Raw genomic sequence first — 22829 nt, 5'->3', positions numbered from 1 at the left:
CACATCATTGGGCTGCTGAAGCAGACCTTCAAGTGTCTCAACAGGCCTGGGGTGTCCCTCCAACATGCATAATGTGTCTCCACATTAGTATGGTGTGCTGTACATTCCACCATCTCCCCTGCATTTAGAGGTGGCACAGCAGCAGTCCTCATCAGTCAAGGAACACGGGGTGGAGGCAAGAAAGCAGCAGAAGAAGGTGGATGACCTTGAAGCAAGAAGATGCTGAAAATGATCAATTGAATAAACTACATAGACTACTAAATTGCTAATGAGAATTTACAGAAAAATATTAATATCAATAGCCAAGTACCACATCAGAATATTTTAAATTTAACACACAGTTTTGTTTTGTCTAGGTACTGCACGGAATGCCTTGAACCAGCCACATGTGTGGCTGACCATTTTTCTAACAGCAGTAATGTGTGTCCTGCCAGTCATTATCGTGCGATACCTCAAATCTGAACTGAGACCGACTTTCAGCAACAAAGTACGTTCTTAATGCATGGCATAGAATAAGGCTATCTGCAGGAAAACTATCTGCTGGTTGTAATTATGTTACTTATTATTTGAAAGAATATTCCACAACCATGCACAACAATATTGCAATCCCCCTGATTTCAGTTGCAAAATACAATATTTTGTTTTGTTTTAAACCTAATTATTTTAAAGAATTGATACAAGGTAGCTAGGATCACAGAACAATCATGTTCTTGGTGTTTCTGAGGCTGGACATTTAAATCTGATGCTTCAGTGTTTATTGTCACTTCCCGGCACCCCATAATTATTTGTTGAAAGTGACGCGAGTCAAGAGATAAGGGAACATCATATTTTATACCTAAAAGCAGAAACACAAAGACACTGGCAGTTCCAAATGAAAATTTAGTGGTTTGTTTGTAAAAGAAAACTCAGCCGTACTTTTATTAAATAATTTTAAACTTTATTCCTCAAACAAATGCTTGAGGATGAGGCAGTTGTATTGAATTCTGAACCAATCAAGAATAGATTTAGAAACAGCATTGATTTGGAAGAGTAAGGTTCTCATAGATAACGAAACAACGTAAAATCTTTTGAAACTTCCAAAAAAGCTTTTGACAATGTTCACATCAGCAGCTACTAATAACATTAAAAATGAGAATCTGGGATAGAATGTGGGCCTAGATAAGGAAACAGAATAGAAAGTAGAAAACAGAGATTGCTTGTGGGAGTTACTGGTTCCAATATTTCAAATTGCTTTCCCTAGGCACTGGACAAGCATAGGCAATTCAAAACACGTTGCAAATGTTGCATTTGTCTAGGGGTGTTCTACATGACATGCAGCATATCCAACCAATGCAGAGCAGCGAAAGACAAGGCTGAAGAATTTGCACTCATCAGGCAGAATCGTCCCAGATTTGCACTAAGTGCGGCAGCAGCAGGAAAAACAACATAGCATCCCCAACCCAACATATTAATTATGCACTCCTGGAATACACGCCGCTTCAATGGTGGGCAGGCTCAGATTCGCCTGCCACGCCATCACCTCGCCACTTCCAAATGGAAGGCACCAAATTTAAAGTACAGCCGCACTCAGTGCTTTGAGCCCAGGACTGCAGCAAAGAAGACATGGTCCCGAAAGGCAAGAAGACTGCAGCCCTCGAGTACCTTTTGGATGCCATGGAGAGCTGCTGTGATGACCTCTATCCCTGCTCTGGCCGCAGGAGGGGCAGCAACATTACCAGTCAGACTTGGTAGGCGATGGCAGTGGGGATCAGTGCCAATGCTGCACAGAAGAGGTTGGCCATCCAATGCAGATAGAGGATGAATTATGTCATCCCTGCAGCCTGGGTATGGCAACCCTCTCATCAATCTAAACTCACATTCAAGCCCATCACATTCACTGGCATCTCACTCACTGCCAGCTCAAGGGACATCACCACCCATTCTCACACACACACACCCTCACATGTCCATCTGGCCTCATCTCCTCTGGAGACTGCTTTCTCAGCCTTCACCACCTTAAGGCCACTTGCACAGATCAACATGTGCCCCCACACATACCCTGGGATACCCTTCTTCCCCAGTACAGCCCTCGTCCTGCTGCCCCTTGCCTGAGGCCACTTCTCCCTCTTCCCCAAGCAAGATCTTGCCCTGCAGCCATTGAAAAGCCAACCACATATGGCTGATCTGATAGGTAGAGACCTGCCTGTGAGCCCCCCTAAAAGTGATGTGGTGCTGTCTGTGCAGCCTGGCACTGATGGCTGCGAGTGCTGACCAAAGCAAGGTAGGTAAGCAAATCTTGAAGTCCTGAGCGAAGTGCAGCCCGCCAAGTGCACACCTTATATATGCTGTTGTGAAATACGTTGGCGTGTTTTCCCACCGATGTGCACAGACGATCCAGCAGGGTGGAGGGGAACGAGTCCGGCGGGCTGGCCTAGTAATGATATGCAGATGTATTACAATGAGGTTCCCGACGTCTGATGGTGGGCCTGAGTGGATGTTCGCAAACTGGTTTCATGCTGTCGTGAAACCAAACGCACGATATTGTCCACTCATGCCACCGAACATGCCTGATGCCAGTGGGCACAGAAAATCCTGGCCATCGTCAGCCAGAAGTGTCAAGTGAATGATCCACTTGGCTTCTCCTGAGTTGTCCAGCATCACAGATACTAATCTTCAGCCAATTTGATTCACTCCACCTGGTTTCAAGAAACAGCTGAAAGTACTGGAAACAGAAAAGGTTGTGGGCCCTGATAACATGCCGACTGTGGTGCCGAAGACCTGTGCTCCAGAACTAGCCTTGCCCCTAGAAGCTGTTCTAGTACAGCTACAATACTGGAATCCATCCGAAAATGCAAAGTTGCGCAGATATAATAAAAGCAGGACAAATCTAATCTGGCCAATTGCCACCCCATCAGTCTACTCTCAATCATCAGCAAACTGATGGAGGTATCATCAAGTGGCACTTACTCAGCAATGACCTGCTCAATGATGCTCAGTTTGTGTTCCACCAAACCACTTGGCTCAAGACCTCAACTTGGTCCAAGTATGGATGAAAGAGGTGAATTCCAGAGATGAGATGAAAGTGACTGCCCTTGACATCATGGCAACATTTAAGCAAGTGTGGTATCAAGAAGCCCTAGTATAATTGTAGTGAATAGGAATCGGGGTAGAACTCGCCAATAGCTGGAATCATACCTAGCACAAAAAAGATTGCTGTATTTATTGGGAGTCACTCAACTCAGCCACAGGACGTCACTGCAGGAATTCATCAGGGTAGTGTCCTAAGCTCAGTTTCATTTTCAACTGCTTCATGAATGATCTTCCCTCCAGTCTAAGGTCAGAAGTGGGATGTTTTCTGATGATTGCACAGTGTTCAGTATAATTTGCAACTCCTCAGATACTGAAGTAGTCTACATCCACATGCAGCAAGACTTGGAGAACATTCAGGCTTGGGCTGATAAGGGCAAATAACATTTGGACCCCCATTGTTCTTAGCTTTTCACCATTCATGTAACGTTTAGATCTATTCTTTTACATCCAAAATGGATGACCTCACAGTTACCTTTGTGCATCAGCCTGGTTTATGTGCAGCATGCCCCATGGCACAGCTTCTTCTTGCCTGATACTGGGTGCATTGATGTGAATGCTGTCTGAACTGCATGCCAACTTTCCGCTGAGCATCCTCTTCCTTTTCCAAAAAGCTGTCACAAGGAAACCACTGGTTGTTATTAATGGAGCTGGAAGAAAAAATAAGCTGTAGAGCAATTACCAGAAAGGTCAATAAAAATAAATGTAGCAGCAAAAAAGAAAAAGAAAATCAACAAAGTAATAGCTACAAAATTAATCACTTAATCTTATTTTAAATGAATTTCTGTTTGCCGCTTTTTCCCAACAATCCTGGGCAGAAATTACATATAGGGTCATTTGGAAGTAGTGCTGTACCATGCCAGAAAACGCATGGGAGACATTATGATGTCATTCACAGGTCCTTTGAATATTTTTATGAAGCTTCCTCCTCTTTGAGGTGGGAACTTTCTGAGCCTGACCTAAAGTCAGCAGAGGAGTGAGTAATGCACAAATAAGGCAGGGATCTGGTTTGAAGGCCTTTTTAATGGTCCACTTCATTTAAGGACTTGTACATGCAAAGTACAGCCAATGCGAAAATCTGCCTCAATAGCTTCACTCGTCATTCCAGCATTTGCAAACTATACCCATTTTGTGTCAACTCATAGAAAATATTACTGTATTTGCCATTGTCAAAAACATATCTAGCAAATGTTTAACATTTTAGCCTTAAGGTGCTACATATGGGAAATTCATTTTAGGTGAACGTGCTATTTAATTGTGAACTCTCACTGAACTATTTGCATTTATTTTCAGCTGCGACATAAAATTAAACAAATGAAGATGCTTCCGCCAAAACAAACAATTTCACCCTTGAGACGGCCCAGTGCACGTCGGTCTGCATATGCTTTTGCTCATCAACGGGGTTTTGGTGCTCTCATTACTTCAGGGAAGAATATGCGAATGAGGACTACCAATGTTATAGCTTCTAAGGCTAGCACATTATCAAATATTGACAAACAGAAAATGTAAATCTGGTTTAAAATGTGAAGCAACATTGAAATGGAACTAATTCTATGTGGGAAGTGTGGCAGATGACTACTGGCAAAGAAAACAATTAGTATTTGTGCACCTTAAGGTACTGACTGTACAAATGCCGTTTTATGTGAAGAGTTCAAGGCTTTATAAAACTCCTACATGACTTTGTCTGGACATAAACAGCACAAAAATGAAATCAAGATATTATGACTGATTTAAAATAACAGTAAGAGATTGTCAGCTGTCAACCTGTTTTTGACTTTTAGAAACACGCTAATTTAAACATTCTTTACATGTGGAAACTAAATGCAATATGTTTACAGTAGAGGAATTAAATCGCGGTGAAATCACAATGTAATTCAAAATAGCAGACTTTATCATATGGAGATTGTTTTAAAGAGTTTTTTTCCATCCAGAATGCTTAGGACTTCTCATTAATGAGAAATCACAACTGCTTTTGACATTAGGGTAGAAAGCATCTAGATTATCAATAGAATCACTTAAGCTAGGTAGTGTGATGAACTAGGTAAGTCCTCTTGTGTTTGTCTAATGTTTATTTCCCAGAATCACTTCAACTTGCTTCTTGCACTAGTCGATTTGGGAAAACTGAGTCCACCTGAGGTCTGGAAGAAACTGCCCCATTCCAAGGAATATCCAAATTGTTTATACTGTTAGTTGAAAACCAGAGTGCAGCAGAAATTGGAAACTAATTGTCAGTATAAATTGGACATAAGATTCGTTCTATTGAGCTAAGCCACTTCTGCAGGTATTAAATGCTATTTTCAAGCTAAGCTTTCAAATTGAAGTTCAAGCATATCAGGAATAGCATGGATGCACTTAGAATACCATTGAAATGTGGTCTTATGGAGGATATTTTTATTATAGGTAGTGCTCCTGTGAAACATTCTGACGAAGAGAGGTTAGTTGCAAATACAAAGAACTTTAAATTTTAAAAGTACAATCATACAAATCAAATAGTCATGTTATCTTGCAGCGGAATACCATAAATAGCTAGAAATCACAAAATAAAATTTGAAGGAAATAGTATCCTACCTGAATTGAGACTGATAAAAGCTTTTCAGCTTCATATTATGCATACACTGATGATAGTTAAATTTAGTGAAACAGAGAAGATGGAAGACATCAGAAAACTATGGAGATCTAAATGTTAGATTGAAGGGGACACCTTGAAATACAGAATCCAAAGTATACTTTGCAACCTGAATGCTAATTTTACAGTGTGACCTAAAGCAGTGCTATCTTAATCACAATTTCTAGGGTGTGCCAACAGTTACCTCTCTTGCCTGCTGTGTGGTCTTTAGCAGATGAAGTATTTGGGTAGGATCTAAGTCTCTCGTTCCTTAAACATAGAAAATTTGTGGCACAGAAGGCCATTTGCCACATTACTTCTGTGTCAGAAAAAAAGTTTTCGGAGAAGAGTTATCCAGCCTAATCCGTTTTTCAGGTCTTGATCCATAGCCATGTAGGCTACAGCACTCCAAGGCATATCCAAGTGTTTTTTAAATGCAATGAGAGGTTCTGCCTCTACCATCCTCTCAGCCATTGAATTCCAGACTCCTATCATCCTTTGAGTGAAAAGATTTCTCCTCAACTCCCCTTTAATCCTTCGAGCAATTACATTAAATCTATGCTGCTAGCTATTGACTTCTTCACTAAGGCAATGGGTCCTTCCTATCCACGCTATCTAGGTTTTCTCCTAATTTTATACACCTCAATGAAATGTTCCCCTAATCTTCTCTAATCCAAACAAAACAGCACCAGCCTACCCAAACTTTCCTCATCGTCAAAATTCTCCGTTCCTGGCAGCATTCCTGGTAAATCTCCCACTCTAGTGTGATCACATAATTCTTGTAATGTGGCAACCAGAACTGTATGCAATACTCTAGATGTGACACAGCTAGTACTTTATACAATTCTAGCATAACTTCTTGCTCTCATATTCTATGCCCCTGCTAATAAAGGACAGTATGAGAGAAACAAAGGAATGACATGATGAGTTTGGGAAATTCCAACAATCATAGCAAATGAAATAACTTTATCATAACTGCAGAACACAACCAGTGACAAACTGATGTTAGGTACACAAGACACCTGTTCACAAGCATGCCTTCCAAACTTATCTAACTTCATTCAATGTACTTTGATCACAATTGTTCTGTGTACATTTCTAAAACTTCTGCAAACTGAGTAGCTGGACTAAATACATATCTTGCGATCATGTTTATTAATGCTCTCTCAATTTGGTCTGTATTTCTAACTGCACAAACCTGGGTCTTCTATCTTCCATACTTTGTCTTTGGTGCCTTCTGCCTGTGCAGTATCTTGTACAATGCTGACATTTATTTCTAGGAGACATTAACAGAAAATTTGGAAACATTTAGCAAGTCAGGCAACAACTCAAGTTGACATGTCATCATCATGACAGTTGTTTTCAGGGTCCACATACAAACTGTGAATTTCTCTTTTGCAATCACTGCAATAATCAATGCTTAACAGAAATTAAAACAGCAGGTGCAAAACATAGCTCAGAAAATATAGACCGTGGCTCTCTTGTCCATCTTGAGACATGTCTTTCTCTGCTGGGCCAGAAGTATCAGTTCTATTTTCTTTTTTCTGTTCCTTTGGAAATGTCTGCCCTTCATGTGTCAGTCTACTCAGTTAGAATGTCAAAAATTAGCAGCATTTTGAGGAAATGTGCAATATGTTCCATCGGGGTGCATCATCTTGGGGCACTACTAAGAATGGCCCTAAAAAAAAAGACTTACTTGATATAGCTCCAATGTAAAGTTAGTGAGTAACACAAATCAATAGCATGAAGGTTAGGAATAGGATAATGTCTGATTGTAGAGCATATAGCTAGTGGTTATGTTCTGCAATGCACTGCCTGAAAGGGTGGCATTCTAAAGGGAATTGGATAAACACATGAAGGGATAAAAATTCAGGGCTATGGGGACAGGTCAGGAAAATGATACTAGCTGAATTGCTGTTGTGGAGAGCCTGCCTGGACTCAATGGACTAGATGTCCTCCTTCTGCGCTGTAACCATTTTATGATTCTGTATTTGTTTATACTTAAGGCCATGCCTTGCAATGCTATCTCTACATATCCTCTGGATATTCTCCCATTTCGCTGTTCAATTTGGTGAATGTACATGTTGAAATGGGAAAAAAAACTTGTTTACATACCCGTGATTTTAGTTTCTTGAAATTAACTAACTATTAAGTTGAACATAATGCGTGAAATGATAGAATCACATGAGGAGTAAGAAAAAGTTCTGAAACTATGGCCCAAGCTCAATAATTTGTACAATCTCTTAAAAAAAACTGAACAGGTTCACACCCTGATAGATATGTTAAGTTTTTTTTAGGAGAAAATATGCATAATTTTACATTTAATTTTACTAATAATTTGAAAACATAGTGCAGGATTTTTTGGATGGCAGGGTCTCCAGCCCCATCACCCAGAGAGTCAGCAGGGAAAGCATCCACAGCCCCAGAGGGATTTAACACTCTCAGCTGGCACCCTTCCCAAATGCTAAATCCCTTGATTAAGCCTCCGCCTCCTCCCCCAACCCGTAAAAGTACAAATGGTAGGAAGCCAGGGGGAAGGTGGTGGGAAGGCCTCCCAAGGGATAGAATTTAATGGAGGCAACAGGAGCCTCATTCAGGCCCACGTCACCTCATTTAGGGAAGGCCCACCAAATTAATGGCCACTCAGGCACTTAACTGGACAGTGGTGGGCATTCTCTGGGATCAAGGACCCCAGGGGTGGAAGTCCTACCTGCTGAGAACTGCAGGCCCCTGATTGGCTGGCAGCTCTATCAAATGGTAACACCCACCAGGGTGCTGTTACAACAGCCACGCAAAGCTCAGGGGGTCCCCACCCACCACCATTTCCCCTGATTAAACGCCCCGCCACCATACTCACCACGGGGAAGGGCATTAAATTCCACCCAGAGAGATTTACAGGTCCCCAACTACAAATTCGCCAATGGGGATGGTAAAATTCTGCCCATAATATATTTTTGAATAAATACTAAAATATTCTTGAAAGAAGCATAAGGTGCCCATTTTTTAATGCACAAAGAAGAACTCATCCAACTATGATCTGGGACAGTCTGCAGCTCTCTAGTTCAGACATTTGGCTATTTCTGTAACTGTTTTACAATACCATTTCATCATACATTTTATAATGCATTGCATGTGAGAAGAGTATGACTAAAGCTAAAAATAATCTCTTATTAACAGAATTTTTTTATATTTTGACTAATAATCCAATAAAGACAGACCGACTTAGGTGATGAAAATAATTAAGTCCCTCTGCTCAAAAAATGTTAATCTTATAGACCCTTCAACAACAGAAAAATCTATAGCGATCATCATGATAGAGTTTGCTATCTGTATGGCTAACACAGGTTTATGATCAGATTGCATGTTTATAGGATGGATGTAAATATTGCTGTATCCTCAGGTTTAATACTATGCTTTTGTAGTGTTTACTAAGAATGCACCAAACGTACCCCAATTCTGGGACAATACAGTATTCAGATTTGAATCCAGGATTATATGATTGAGGATTCATTATAACTTAATGTCTACTGGCTCTCCTATGAGCTGTCCTTTAAAACCATTGGCATGCACAAATGCAAGCTGCTCTAGTTGCATTTCTCTCAAAATTTGCATGAATCTAATTAATAAGCATTGTTCCCAACAAGATGATTCTCAAGCTCACCCATGCTGCTTAGTGAAGCAACAGCTGACAAAATTCTTCAAACCTTGCTAAACTCATGCATTTACAAGAGCTTTGCTGAAGTAAATGCATTGCAGCCTGGAGAAGGCTGCCACCCAATCATTTTAGTCAAAGGATTAGGTTGGGGCCCATAACACCAAAAGTAAGTTAGACAACTTAATTCAAAATAAGCAAAGATGCTAGTACAGAAAGTTTTAGGAAGACTTAGAATAGTTTCTGTAAATAGAGGTTGGTATAACAAAAGCTAGGAATGTGAATCAATTGAGTTAGTGACATTAAAGCTGTTTTTGAAGAGCTCTAACTATGCCAGCTTTAATTACACTTTTAATAAATGCTGGTAACGTGACACCAAAGTAATATTTAATTTTCCAGTACAAATTTTTTTATAGGTATATATATATATATTCAAAGAGTCTATTAATGGAAATTGGTATAATCATATGCAATCAACCATATGAAATAATGACAGATTGTAGTGTGACACTTTATCACAAAGTTGCATATGATGTCATCATGCCAAAGCACTGCTCTTCTGGCTCTACTCCACCCTTTAATAATGATAGGTTTGTTAAACATGTTTTCATTTGTCACTTTTAAAGGAAAAATATGTATCACTGAATATATGTATGAAAAATTATTTCGATTTTTTTATGTGAACGGAACACCAAAGATAGCAAATGTTTTAAATGTATATTTTTAAATCAATGTGTTTTATCAAATCGCTTACAATTAAAGTAACAAATGATTGCATTTCTCTGTCCTTATGTACATTCATGTAAATCTTGCCGTGTCAGTTGTAACACTTTGTAAGCAGACAGATTTTTACATTTTGTCTCAATTCATATTAATTTACAACAGAATATAACTATTTTCTGGCTATGATGCTGTAGTTTAGAATGTTATGATTATAAGGACTTCACATCCCTTAATGGTATTTCCTGCATTTTCTTTAATTAATAGAATGTCTTAACCCATATTGCTATAATTATAGTGAAAAGTACAGGAGTTATAAGTGACCAGCCAATGACATAGTAAATTTATGTTATGTAGGTTAACCAGCTGTTTTACGCATGTGCATAGAAATACCTCAAAGCAACCTGGAGAGAGGAAGTTCCAGAGTTAAGAGACCAGGAGGTGGCTCACCTGGACCATAAACCTCAATAATGCAAACATTAATAATTAATTCTGACAGTGATAACTTAGAGGTGCATTCTGGAGATTCTTCAGTGGAAATTTGGTAAAGGAAAAGTAGTGTGCCTATTGGATATTGCGGGAATAATTTTGACATTGGGTGATAGCGTAAAATTGATGCTATTGATTCAGCTGTCCATTATACATCTTTGTTGATTCTCATTTCCATCAAATCAATATTATTTATTTTACTCTGTCATTAGGTCAAATTGGTCCTTGTAATAAAAGTGATCACTAATGACATATTTTCCTGCCTTTTATATAATTACATAGATAGGTACAGCTACATTTTAATTATACTATGACAGGTAGATAAGTATGATGTATCATCTGTGGGGTATCCAGTTGATGAAATCGTACATATTCGTGATTACATGTATCAACAGTCATTTGCTTTCCTGTTTAAAGCTCTTGAATGTGTTTTGCATCCCAACTCTCTTATTAAGTTCTTTTTAGTTGTGTTTCTGATCTGCTCATAGCACCAAAACAAATCTAGATTAACATTAACAGAGATGTCCTATGTGGCTACATGCTGTCACTCCTTGTCCTCCTTGACCTTTCCATGGAAGGACATAATTGAGCACTCAGTTCCCTCCAATGCTTGTCCTTAGTGGTCTACCTCTTTGGCATCAATCTCATGCCATTCCTACCTGTACCAATTGAATCGGTATATTTCGTCAAATTGCTTTTACCATGTTTAAGTAGCCACCTTTGATGTTCCTCAAGACCCCATTCAGGAGCCCTTTTTTCCCCTCATCTATATTCTGCTTTTGGCAATGTCAATGCCAAGAACGAGGTCAGTTCCACATGACACCGAACTTTACCCTTTCTGTCTTCTCTATTGATCTCAAGGTTGTTGATTACCCAAAGTTAAGATAGAATCTGCTGAAAGATGTTCCAGCTTAAAAATCAAAGCTATCTACTTTGCCTCCTGCTAACATCTGTACATCACATTTCTAGTCCATCAGCATCCCAGGCTTTCACTCAAGCTGGGCAAAGTGATGTGGAATCTCTGCCTGACTGTGCTACTCTGAGTTCAACTTCCTTCCCCACATCTGAGCTATTACCAAGATTACGGTCTTTCACCTACATAAATATTGCTTGCTCATGCCGCTACCTCTCCTTCACTGCTGCCAAAGCTTAATGATTTTGAGGCTTGAATTCTCCTGGTGGTTTCATCATTGGTTCTTACCTCCCATAATGGCCCTCGTGTGCGTGAGAGTGCAGACTGCAGCATTATGGAAAAGTTTTACTTAATGGGCAAGGAAGGCGATACTGTTTCCTACCATCTGTAGGTGTATCCCCAGAGTCACAATTAAACAGGCCTGAACAGAGATGACTGATAGGGTTAGTTTCAACACTAAGCATAATCCCCTGAACTTGGATTCAATGTAGGAAGTGGTCAAGTAGCCCCACAAGTGCGACATGGCGAGTACACCTCTTAATTTTTCTGTCAACAGCATCTGATAACATTTCTTTCAGCAACCTCAACCACTCTCAGCATTTCCCCTCCATCACATCCTTCAGCATGCAATCACAAGAACACCACCCTTTCTCATTCCAAACACTCTAAACTCATCTTTGAACTCTCTCCTCTATCTTCACCCCCTTTTTATCCTCTTTCAATATTCATTTTTATTTTTTATCCACTTATTTTTATTTTTATTTATTTTCATGTTTTTATTCATCGTTTTATCCCCACCTTTTATCTATTTTTAATCTTTTTTCCCACCACTGCCCCCTCTCCCCACCCCATCCCCACTAGGGCCATTTGTCACTTGTTCAAGTTGTTCTTTCCAGAGTGATTACCCTTGTCCTGCTATTACCACATTCTGCTTTCTAACCTTAATGCCACCATCAGCACCCCCTTTAGCCAGTACCACTACCATTAAGATCCCTTTGCCCTTTTGTTCATGACATCTTTGCCAATCTCTCCTTTGCCTCCACCTATTGCTGGCCTTCTATCCAGCTTCACCTGCTCCACCCTACTTAAACAGTATACATTTCATCACATTTTTACTTCTCTTTAGCTCTGAAGAAGAGTCATATGGACTCGAAACATTAACTCTGTCTTTCTCTCCACAGATACCGTTAGACCTGCTGAGTTTTTCCAGCATTTTCTGTTTTTGTGTCTTATTAAGGATGGTGACTCAGCCCCAGGAGCTGTTGGCCCAATCATCAGTGGCCATGGCTGGGGCTGCAGCTGGAGGATGAGGGCACATTGATGGCCATGTGTCCTCAAAATCAGGTAACTGGGGCTACTGGCCCTGGCAATAGGGAGGGGTTGGTCGCTGAGGGCAGGTGGTGCAGTTGCCACATGGGCAACCACTGCCAATGGTGGGCCAAAGAGTACCCAGAAAGGAGGCCACCGCTTTGGTTCCAAGGTGGTCTCCTGTTGCCAGGGCTGCCCCCTCCACCCCCCCACAACCCTACATGAGTAAAATGCCAGCAGAGGTGGGAATTGGCCACAAGTGGCTCAACTGGGCTTGAAGTGCACGGGCCATCTCTCACTGGCAAAATGGCATGGTGATGAGAAGATATCAGACACACGACCCCACACTTTCCCATACCTTTTTGCCAGCCTTCCTGCCTCCCAGCCTGGGGCATTGCTGGCTAGGCCAGCATTTGTTGCCCATTGCTAATTGCCCTGGAGATCCCTGGGTTCACCACTGTATACTTCCTATTCACTACTTTTACAAAAGCAAAATACCCCAGATACTAGAAAGCTGAAATAAAAACGCACATAATATTTCACTATTACTCGCTACTTTCTGTCAGCCAATTTGTATCCACGCTGTGCCATTCGTCCCATGGATAAGTTATTAGTTTATGTGGTGAATGACAGTGCAAAAAAAGAGCTGAATAAATTCTTCTTGTAATAATTTTGTATTTACCCTTCTGTTAAATGGGGCCCTCCTGCATGATGGTCCCTCAGCCAGAGGGACCAAGGAGGCCAAAGATGACAAAGACCCATGAAGGCACCCTCATCACCCTCTGTGGCATCCTCAGCTGTTACCAGGTGCTCTGGAATGCTGGTGGAGGATACCAATTGGAGCATAGCTGACATTCCCACCAAAGATTTCTGTGCCACTAGTACCACTAACCAGTCCATGCTACACAATGTCTTATGCATCCTGTAGATGTCGGTGCACAGTTTCAGTATGCATTCTGGAGACGGAGATTTGTGCGGAATCAAAGACAATTGACAAAATTTTCCCTGCCATTGGAAGTGGGTTCAGGGTGGAAAGGCTTGGAAATTGAGGTTGGGTCAGAATGTTCTCTTCCCGCTTTCCACAGGGTAGCTTTGAAGGGAGTGAGGAATCCACTTGGATCTGCTGGGTAAGTAATTCAGAAGTTATTGAAATTTTTAAGCCAATTATAAGCTGCTTTACCTCTGATTCCTGGATTTGCTAGCCATGGAAACTGTTTCTTGACCTGTTAGTAACTTGACAGGGTCACCTAAGTGAGTAGACAGTGGGAAGAGCTTCTTCAGTGAAACTGACAAGTTGTGAAGGCTTTGATCAGTTACAGTGAAGAGCTACAGCCGTGGCCATTGAGATACTGCTGTTCAAAGTACTTCTCTTCAGTGTTTCAGTGCTTGATGGGTGATTGCCAACTTTTTACCAACTTGTCTAGCACTTCACTCATCTTCGGCTGTACTTTCCCTGCCGCCAGCCTTCACCACTGTGTGGAAACAGCTTATGTAGCTCACCTTCCACCTCTGCTGTGGGTCAAGAGCAGATGCCACATCACCACCAATAACTCCAGCAGGAACAACCCCAGCAGCAGTACCACCCAGCTGCCTTCTCCTTTGCCCTCCTGAGGTCATAAATCTTTTCGGCCTACTGTCTCCAGATTGGAGGAATCACTCTTCTGCTGCTAACTTCCTTAACCACTTCCATCCATGCCTGCTTGGTTGGACAGGACCTTCTTCCTCCTGTCCTTCATAGAACTCATATCACTGCAACCCCTTAGATCCTGCAGCAAGACACTCGGGGTAAGAGTGAGAGCTCTGGGGACTAGCCTGCCCAGGCGTCCTGTGGTTGCTGCAAGCTGAAAAATCCAAGAGTTGGTGCACTTTTCTGACTCATGCATGATTCTTCTAATTAGAAACATTTCCTTTGACAAAATGTGTGTGTTATTCTCCCACCTTCCTTAATTAGTCAGGGATGCAGGATGGTAATTGTTTTGCTGGTAAAAAGCAACTGCCATGTATACTTTGCAGAGACAAACCTGAAAATGTGCCTGCTGTCTAAGGTAGTAACGTTCCATTCAGTGGCTTCAATCATCCCAATATTTCGTTGGAGAAAACTTCTGCTTTTCCAGCACAGCAGACAGATAAAAAAAACAGCATTATGTGGCAACAGGATGTCGTATGACTCAGGGAAAGTAGTCCTAGAAAAAACATTAGTAAAATTCAAGAAGGAAATTACTTTTTGGTTAAATTATTCCTCTAATATCTAAGGAATAAAAATTGGATCTAATGCCTTTTGCAAATTTTATATTTTTCCTTAAGTGGAGACCCATCATTTGGAATCCCCTTCCCTCCAAACTTAATCTGGTGAAGTTCCAATATGGGGAGAAGCTTCCTACTTCCTGAGCAGTTACTTTTATTTTAGAGTGTTCCTACATGAGACCAGCCTCAAAGCTAGTCCAGTATGGCATATGACATCAGACTTGGGGAATAAAACTTACAGGCAGAAGCATTGAACAAATGTATTGTGTCTGTCTTCACAGTAGAAGACACAGGTTGCATATCAGAAATAGAGGATAACATAGGGCTAAAAAGAATGAGGAAATTAAGGTAATTAATATCAACATTGAAGAAGTATTGGAGTAACATAAGGGACTAAAATCTGACAAATTCCCTGATGGCCTACACCTTAGGGTTCAAAAAGATATAGTTGCAGAGATAGTGGATGTGCTGGCTATGATTTTACAAATTTCTTTAGATTTGGGAATGGTCCTAGTAGATTGGAAGTTGACAAATGTAACACCGCTTTTCAAGAAAGGAGCAAGAGAGAAAGCAGAACTACAGGCCTGTTAGCCTAACATCAGTTGCTGGGAAAATGCTGGAATCTATTATTAAGGAAGTCTTAACGATGCACTTAGAAAAGTAAAGTATGATTAGAACAAGTCAGCATGGTTTTTTAAAAGGGAAATCCTGTTTGACTAATTTATTAGAGCTTTTTGAGGATCTAACTAGTAGGGTAGATAAAGAGGAACCAATAGATGTGGTATGCCTCCAACGCCAAAAGACATTTGATAAGGTGCCACACAAAAGGTTAATAAGCAAAATAAGGGCTCCTGAAGTTTGGGGTAATATATTAGCATGGATAGAGGATTGGGTAACCGACAGGAGGCAAAGAGTGGGCATAAACAGCACATTTTCAAGTTGGTAGGCTTTGACTTGTGGAGTGCCACAAGGATCAGTGCTGGGGCCACAGCTATTTACAATCTATATTAATGACTTAGATGAAGAGATAGAGATTTATGTACCTAAGTTTGCTGATGATACAAAGCTAGGTGGGAAGGTAAGCTGTAGGGAGGACAGAAGCTACAAACAGACAGGTTATGTGAGTGGGCAACAAGATGGAAATTGGAGTATAATTTGGGGAAGCATGGAGTTATTCACTTTGGTGATGAGAAGGGAAAAGCAAAATATTTTTTTAAAACTGTGAAACTTGTAAGTATTGATGTTCAGAGGGATTTACTTGGATGTGCTCATACGAGGAAGACAAAAAGTTAGCATGCAAGTACTGCAAGCAATTAGGAAGACAAATGGCATGTTGGCCTTTATTGCAAGGGTATTGGAGTGCAGGAATAAAAATGAAGTAATTTCTCCTCATCTCAGTCCTAAATGATCTGAGGTACAGGAATAAAGAAGTCTTGTACATGAATTGTACAGGGCTTTGGTGAGACCAGATCTGGAATGCTGTTTTCAGTTTTGGTTTCCATATTTCAGGAACAATATACTTGCATTGGAGGCGATACAGCAAAAGTTCACTAAATTGGTACCTGGGATGAAGGGTTGTCCTATGATCAGAGGTTGTGTAATTTGGGCCTATCCCTGGAGTTTTGAAGAATGAGAGGTGATATCATTGAAACATAATTCTGAAGGGACTTGATAGGGTAGACGCTGAGAGATTGTTTCCACTGGCCGGGGAATATAAAACACGTCAAAAGAGAAAAATTAGTGAAGACAAATATAGATCCCTTACATTCTGAACGAGAGAATTTATAAGAGAACAAGGAAATGACAGAGCAATGAAAAAACTACTTTAGTTCTGTCTTCACAGAGGAAGACACAAATAACTTCCCAGAAATACAAGGGAACCAAGGGTCTGGTGAGAAGGAGGAATTGAAAGAAAGTAGTATTGCTGAAACAATAGTGCTGGAGAAATTAATGGGACTGAAAGCCAATAAATCCCCAGGGCCTGATAATCTACATTCCAGGATACTAAGGGAGGTGGCCATGGAGATAATGGATGCGTTGGTTGTCATCTTCCAAAACTCTAGTTTCTGGAACAGTCGTGGCAGATTGGAGAGTGGCAGATGTAACCCCACTATTTAAAAAGGAAGGGAGGGAGAAAACATCGAATTACAGACCGATTAGCCTAACGTCAGTAGAAAATGTTAGAGTCTATTATAAAGAATGTCATAACTGGACACGTAGAAAATATCGAGGATTAGACAAAGTCAACATGGATTTATGAAAGGGAAATCAACGTAGGGAAAATATTGGAAAACATTCAGAGGGACAGGATTAATCTCCACTTGGAGAGGCTAGGATTAATGAGGGATAATCAGCATGGTTTTGTCAGGGGGAGATCATGTCTAACAAATTTGATTGAATTTTTCGAGGAGGTGACTAGTTGTGTAGATGAGGGTAGTGCAGTTGATGTATTCTACATGGACTTCAGTAAGGCTTTTGACAAGGTCCCGCATGGGAGAATGGTCAAGAAGGTAAGAGCCCATGGGATCCAAGGCAATTTGGCAAATTGGATCCAAAATTCGCTTAAGGACAGGAGGTAGAGGGTGATGGTTGAAGGTTGTTTTTATGATTGGAAGCCTGTGACAAGTAGTGTACCGCAGGGATCGGTGCCAGGACCCTTGCTGTTGGTAGTGTACATTAATGATTTAGACGTGAATATAGGTAGTATGGTCAGTAAGTTCACAGATGACATGAAAATTGGTGGTGTTGTAAATAGTGAGGAGGAAAATCTTAGATTACAGGACGATATAGATGGGCTGGTAAGATAGGCAGAGCAGTGAAAAATGGAATTTAATCCTGAGAAGTATGAGGTGATGCATTTTGGGAGGACTAACACAGCAAGGGAATACACAATGGAAGTACAGAGGATCAGAGGGACCTTGGTGTACATGTCCAAAGATCCCTGAAGGTAGTAGCACAGACAGGTAAATAAGGTGGTTAAGAAGGCATATGGGATGCTTGCTTTTATTAGCTGAGGCACGGAATATAAGAGCAGGGAGGTTATGTTGGAGCTGTATAAAACACTAGTTAGGCCATGTACTGTGTGCATTTCTGGTCACCACACTATAGGAAGGATGCACTGGAGAGCGTGCAGGGGAGATTCACCAGGATGTTCCCTGGGCTGGAGCGTTTCAGCTATGAAGAGAGACTGGATAGGCTAGGGTTGCTTTCCTTAGAGCAGAGAAGGCTGAGGGGGGACCTGATAGAGGTATACAAAATTATGAGGGGCATAGATAGGGTGGGTAAGAAGAAACTTTTCCCCTTAGGGGAGGTGTCAATAACCAGGGGGCATAGATTTAAAGTAAGGGGCAGGAGCTTTAGAGGGGATTTGAGGAAAGGATTTTTCACCCTGAGAGTGGTTGAAATCTGGAACACACTGCCTGAGGGAGTGGTAGAGGCAGGAACCCTCACAACATTTAAGAAGTATTTCAACACTTGAAACGCCATAACATACAGGGCTACAGGCCAAGTGCTGGTAAATGGGATTAGAATAGATAGGTGCTTGATGGCCGGCATGGACATGATGGGCCGAAGGGCCTGTTTCTATGCTGTATAATGACTCCATGTTTGACACTACTACTGGAGTATTTTGAGGGCATAACTAGCAGATTAGATAAAGGAGAACCAGTAAATGTGGTGTATTTGGATTTTTAGAAAGCTTTTGATAAAGTCCCACATAAGAAGCTAATGTGTAAAATTAAAGCACATGGGATTGGGGGTAATATATTGGCATGGATTGAAAATTAGTTAGCAGACAGGAAACAGAGAGTAGAAATAACCAAGTCTTTTTCTGGGTGGCGGGCAGTGACTAGTGTGATACCACAGGGATCAGTGCTTGGGTTCCAGCTATTCACAATATGTATCAATGATTTGAATGAGGGAACCAAATGTAATATTTCCAAATTTGCTGACAATGCGAAACTTGGTGGGAATGTGAGCAATGATGAGGATGTTAAGAGGCTTCATGGCAATTTAGACAGGTTGAACAAGTGGGCAAATACATGGCGGATGCTGTATGATAAGTGTGAAGTCATCCACTTTGGTAGGAAAAGCAGAATGGCAGAGTATTATTTAAATGATAGATTGGGAAATGTTGATGAACAAAGGGACCTGGGTGTCCTTGTACACCAATCACTGAAAGCAAGCATGCAGGTGCAGCAAGCAATTAGGAAGGCAAATGATATGTTGGCCTTCATTGCGAGAGGACTTGAGTACAGGAGCAAGACTGTCTTCCTGCAACTGTACAGGGCCTTGGTGAGACCACACCTGGAGTATTATGTGCAGTTTTGGTCTACTTACCTAAGAATGGATATACTTGCCATAGAGGGAGTACAGCGAAAGTTCACCAGATTGATTCCTGGGATGGCAGGATTGTCATATGAGGAGAGATTGGGCCGACTAGGCCTGTATTCACTGGAGTTTAGAAGAATGAGAGGGGATCTCATTGAAACATTTAAAATTCTGACAGGGATGGACAGACTCGATGATGTTTCCTCTGACTGGGAGGTGTCTAGAACAAGGGGTCACAGTCTCAGGATACGGGGTAGGCCATTTAGTACTGAGATGAGGAGAAACCTCTTCACTGCGTGGTGAACCTGTGGAATTCTCTGCCACAGAAGATTGTGGAGGCCAAGTCACTGAATATATTTAAGAAAGAAATAGATAGATTTTTAGACCCTAAAGGCATCAAGGGGTCGGGGGAGAGTGTGGGAGTACAGCGTTGAGAGGATCAGCCATGATCATTGCAAGATGCAGGCTCGAGGGCTGAATGACCTACTCCTGCTCCTATTTTCTATGTTTCTATGCCTCAGGAAAAGGCACTAATCATTTAGGCCTGAGATGAGGAGAAATTACTTCACTCAAAGCGTTGTGAATCTTTGGAATTCTGTACCCCAGAGATTAGTGGATGCTTCATCATTAAATACATTTAAGGCTGAGACGGACAGATTTTTGGTCTGTGAGGGAATCAAGCGATATGGGGAGCGGGTGGGAAAGTGGAGTTGAAGACCAAAGTCAGCCTTGAACGTATTGAATGGCAGAGCAGGCTTGACAGGCAGTATGGTCTACTCCTGTTCCTATTTCTTGTGTATGATATTTTGAATTTCTGCAAGCAAAGTCCATAGTAACAGTAAAATAGAAGCAACATAGTGTAGATGCTGGAAATCTGAAATAAAAACAGAAAGTGCTACAAATACTCAGCAAGTCTGGAGTGTCTGTGGAGAGAGAAACAGAGTTAATGTTTTGAGTCGATTATGTCTTCTTCAGAATTGAAGGAAAGTAGAAACCTGATGGTTTTTATGCCGTTGAAACGGGGAGTGGGGGAAAGAACAAAATGGAAGGGGATAAGGTAGAGGACAGGAGAGTTTAAATGACAAAGACGTCATGAAATAAGAGGCGAAGGGAGTAGTAATGATTGTAGTAAACAAACAAAGCATTTATGCAGCATGTGAATGGTAGAATAATGAACAGCTCTGTTTGAAAGCAAAAACAAGATTCAGACTGGCAGATGGCAAAAAACCAGAATCAGAATCACTCCCTTGCCTTCACACTCACATTTCTGTCCTTGGCCTACTGCAGTGTGCCAGTGAAGCTCAGCATCTCATCTTCCAATTCTGGCCTCAACATTGAGTTAAACAATTTCCGAGCATGAACTCTGTCCCCCATTTTGATTCTGTTTTTTTGCCACATGCCGGTTTGAATCTTGACTTTCATGTTTTTTGTTTTTGGATAGAGCTGTTCATTATTCTGCCATTAACACTCAGCCTGGCCAAATGCTTTGTTTCTTTACTACAACTAGTACCACTCCCTTTGCCTTTTGTAGGAACATAGGAGTAGGCCACTTGGCCCTTCGAGACTGCTCCACCATTCAAAAGGATCATGGCTGACCTAATTGTGGCCTTGGCACCACTTTCCTGTCTGCCCCCCTTAATCCTTGACTCTCTTGTCTAACAGAAATCTGTCTAACTCAGCCTTGAATAAATTTAATGACCCTGCCTCCAATATTTCCTGGGGAAGAGAATTCCACGCACTAATGACTGTTTGGGAGAAAAAAAATCTCCTCATCTCTGTCTGAAAAGGGAAACCTCTTATTTTTAAATTATTTCCCCTAGTTTTAGTCTCCCCCACAAGAGGAAACATTCTCTGGGTATCCACCCTATTATGTCCCCTCAGGATCTTTTATGTTTCAATAAGCTAACCTCTCATTCGTCTCAAATCCAATGGGTATAGGCCTGTTCAACCTTTCTTCATAAGATAAGCCCTTCATCCCAGGAATGAGTCCAGTGAAACTCCTTTGAACTGCCTCTAAAGCAATTATATCTTTTTTAAAATAAGGAGACCAAAATTGCACACAGTACTCCAGATGTGGTCTCACCAAGGCCCTGTACAGCTGCAGTAAGACTTCACTAATTTTATATTCCATTCCTCTTACAATAAATGCCAACTTTCCATTTCTCTCCTGAATCACTTGCTGTTTCTGCAGACTAACGTTATGTGATTCATGTACCAGGACACCTAGATTCCTGAGTTCCACAATCTCTCTCCATTTAAATAGTATACTGCTTGTCTATTCTTCCTGCCAAAGTGAACAAGTTCACATTTACCCACATTATACTCCACCTGCCAAATTTTTGCCCACTCACTTAACCTGTTTATATCCCTTTGCAGACTTTCTACCTCCTCTTGATAACTTACTTTCCTACCTATTTTGGTGTCATCAGCAAATTTAGCGACCATACATTTGGTCCCTTCATCCAAGCCATTGATATAGATTGTAAATAGCACTGGTCCCTGTGGCACTCCGCTAGTTACATCTTGCCAATCTGAAAAAGACTAATTTATCCCCACTCTCTGCCTCCTGTTAGCCAACTAATCCTTTATCCATGATAATATGTTACCTCCACACCATGTGCTTTTAGCTTGTGTAGTAGCCTTTGATGTGGTACCTTATCAAATGCCTTTTGGAGATCCAAGTACACCACATCTAATGGTTCCTCCTTACCCACCTTGAATGCTACTTCATCAAAAATCTCTAGTAGATTAGTAGATTTCCTTTTCACAAAGCCACATTGACTTTGTCCGATGAAACCGTAATTTTCTAAGCATCCTTACCAATGGATTCTAGCACTTTCCCTATGACAGATGTTAGGCTAACTGGCCTATAGTTCCCTGCTTTCTGCCTCCCTTCTTTCTTGAATAGAAGTTTTACATGAGCTATTTTCCAATCCACCGGGACCCTTCCAGAATCTAAGGAATTTTGAAAGATTGTAACCAATGTATCTACTATCTGGGATGCCACTTCTTTTGAGACCCTAGGATGCAGGCCACCCAGTTCTGGGGACTTGTCAGCCTTTATGTCTAATAATTTTCCAAGCACCCTTTCCCTGGTGATAGTGGTTGTATGAAGTTCATCGCTCCCTATCACCTCTCGATTTTCAAGAATCTTTGGGAAGTTTCCTAAATTTTCTGCAGTGAAGACAAATGCAAAATACCTGTTTAATTCCTCCGCCATTTATTTGTTTTCCAGTATTAATTCCCCAGACTCACCCTCTGGAGGACCAACACTAGCTTTGGTAACTATTTTTCTATTCAAACACATGTAGAAATTTTTACTATCTGTTTCTATATTACTAGCTAGCTTTCTCTCATATTCTGCTTTTGCCTGTTTATTATTTTTATAGTCATACTTTGCTGGTTCTTAAAGTCTATCTAATCCTTTGACCTATGACTAATCTTGCAGATTTGTACAGTGTTTCTTTCAATTTAATATTATCCTTAACTTCCTGATTTAGCCA

At 41.0% G+C, this 22829-nt stretch overlaps 1 protein-coding gene across 1 annotated transcript in view; it reads left to right on the top strand.

The window, feature by feature from the left end:
- The window catches only part of LOC144685630 (putative phospholipid-transporting ATPase IM), a 329489-nt gene extending 322352 nt beyond the window's left edge, over positions 1–7137 (top strand). Inside the window, exons 27-28 of the mRNA XM_078550359.1 lie at positions 357–487; positions 4360–7137. Of these exons, the coding sequence (XP_078406485.1) occupies positions 357–487; positions 4360–4575 (347 nt within the window). The 3' untranslated portion in view covers positions 4576–7137. The remainder of the gene's footprint in view (positions 1–356; positions 488–4359) is intronic.
- Positions 7138–22829: the final 15692 nt, after the last annotated feature.

The sequence above is a fragment of the Cetorhinus maximus genome, chromosome 1 (genome assembly GCF_964194155.1).
Source record: "Cetorhinus maximus chromosome 1, sCetMax3.hap1.1, whole genome shotgun sequence".
NCBI lineage: Eukaryota > Metazoa > Chordata > Chondrichthyes > Lamniformes > Cetorhinidae > Cetorhinus > Cetorhinus maximus.
Note: the sequence above shows the minus strand (reverse complement) of the source record. Positions and strands in the feature narration are given on the sequence as shown.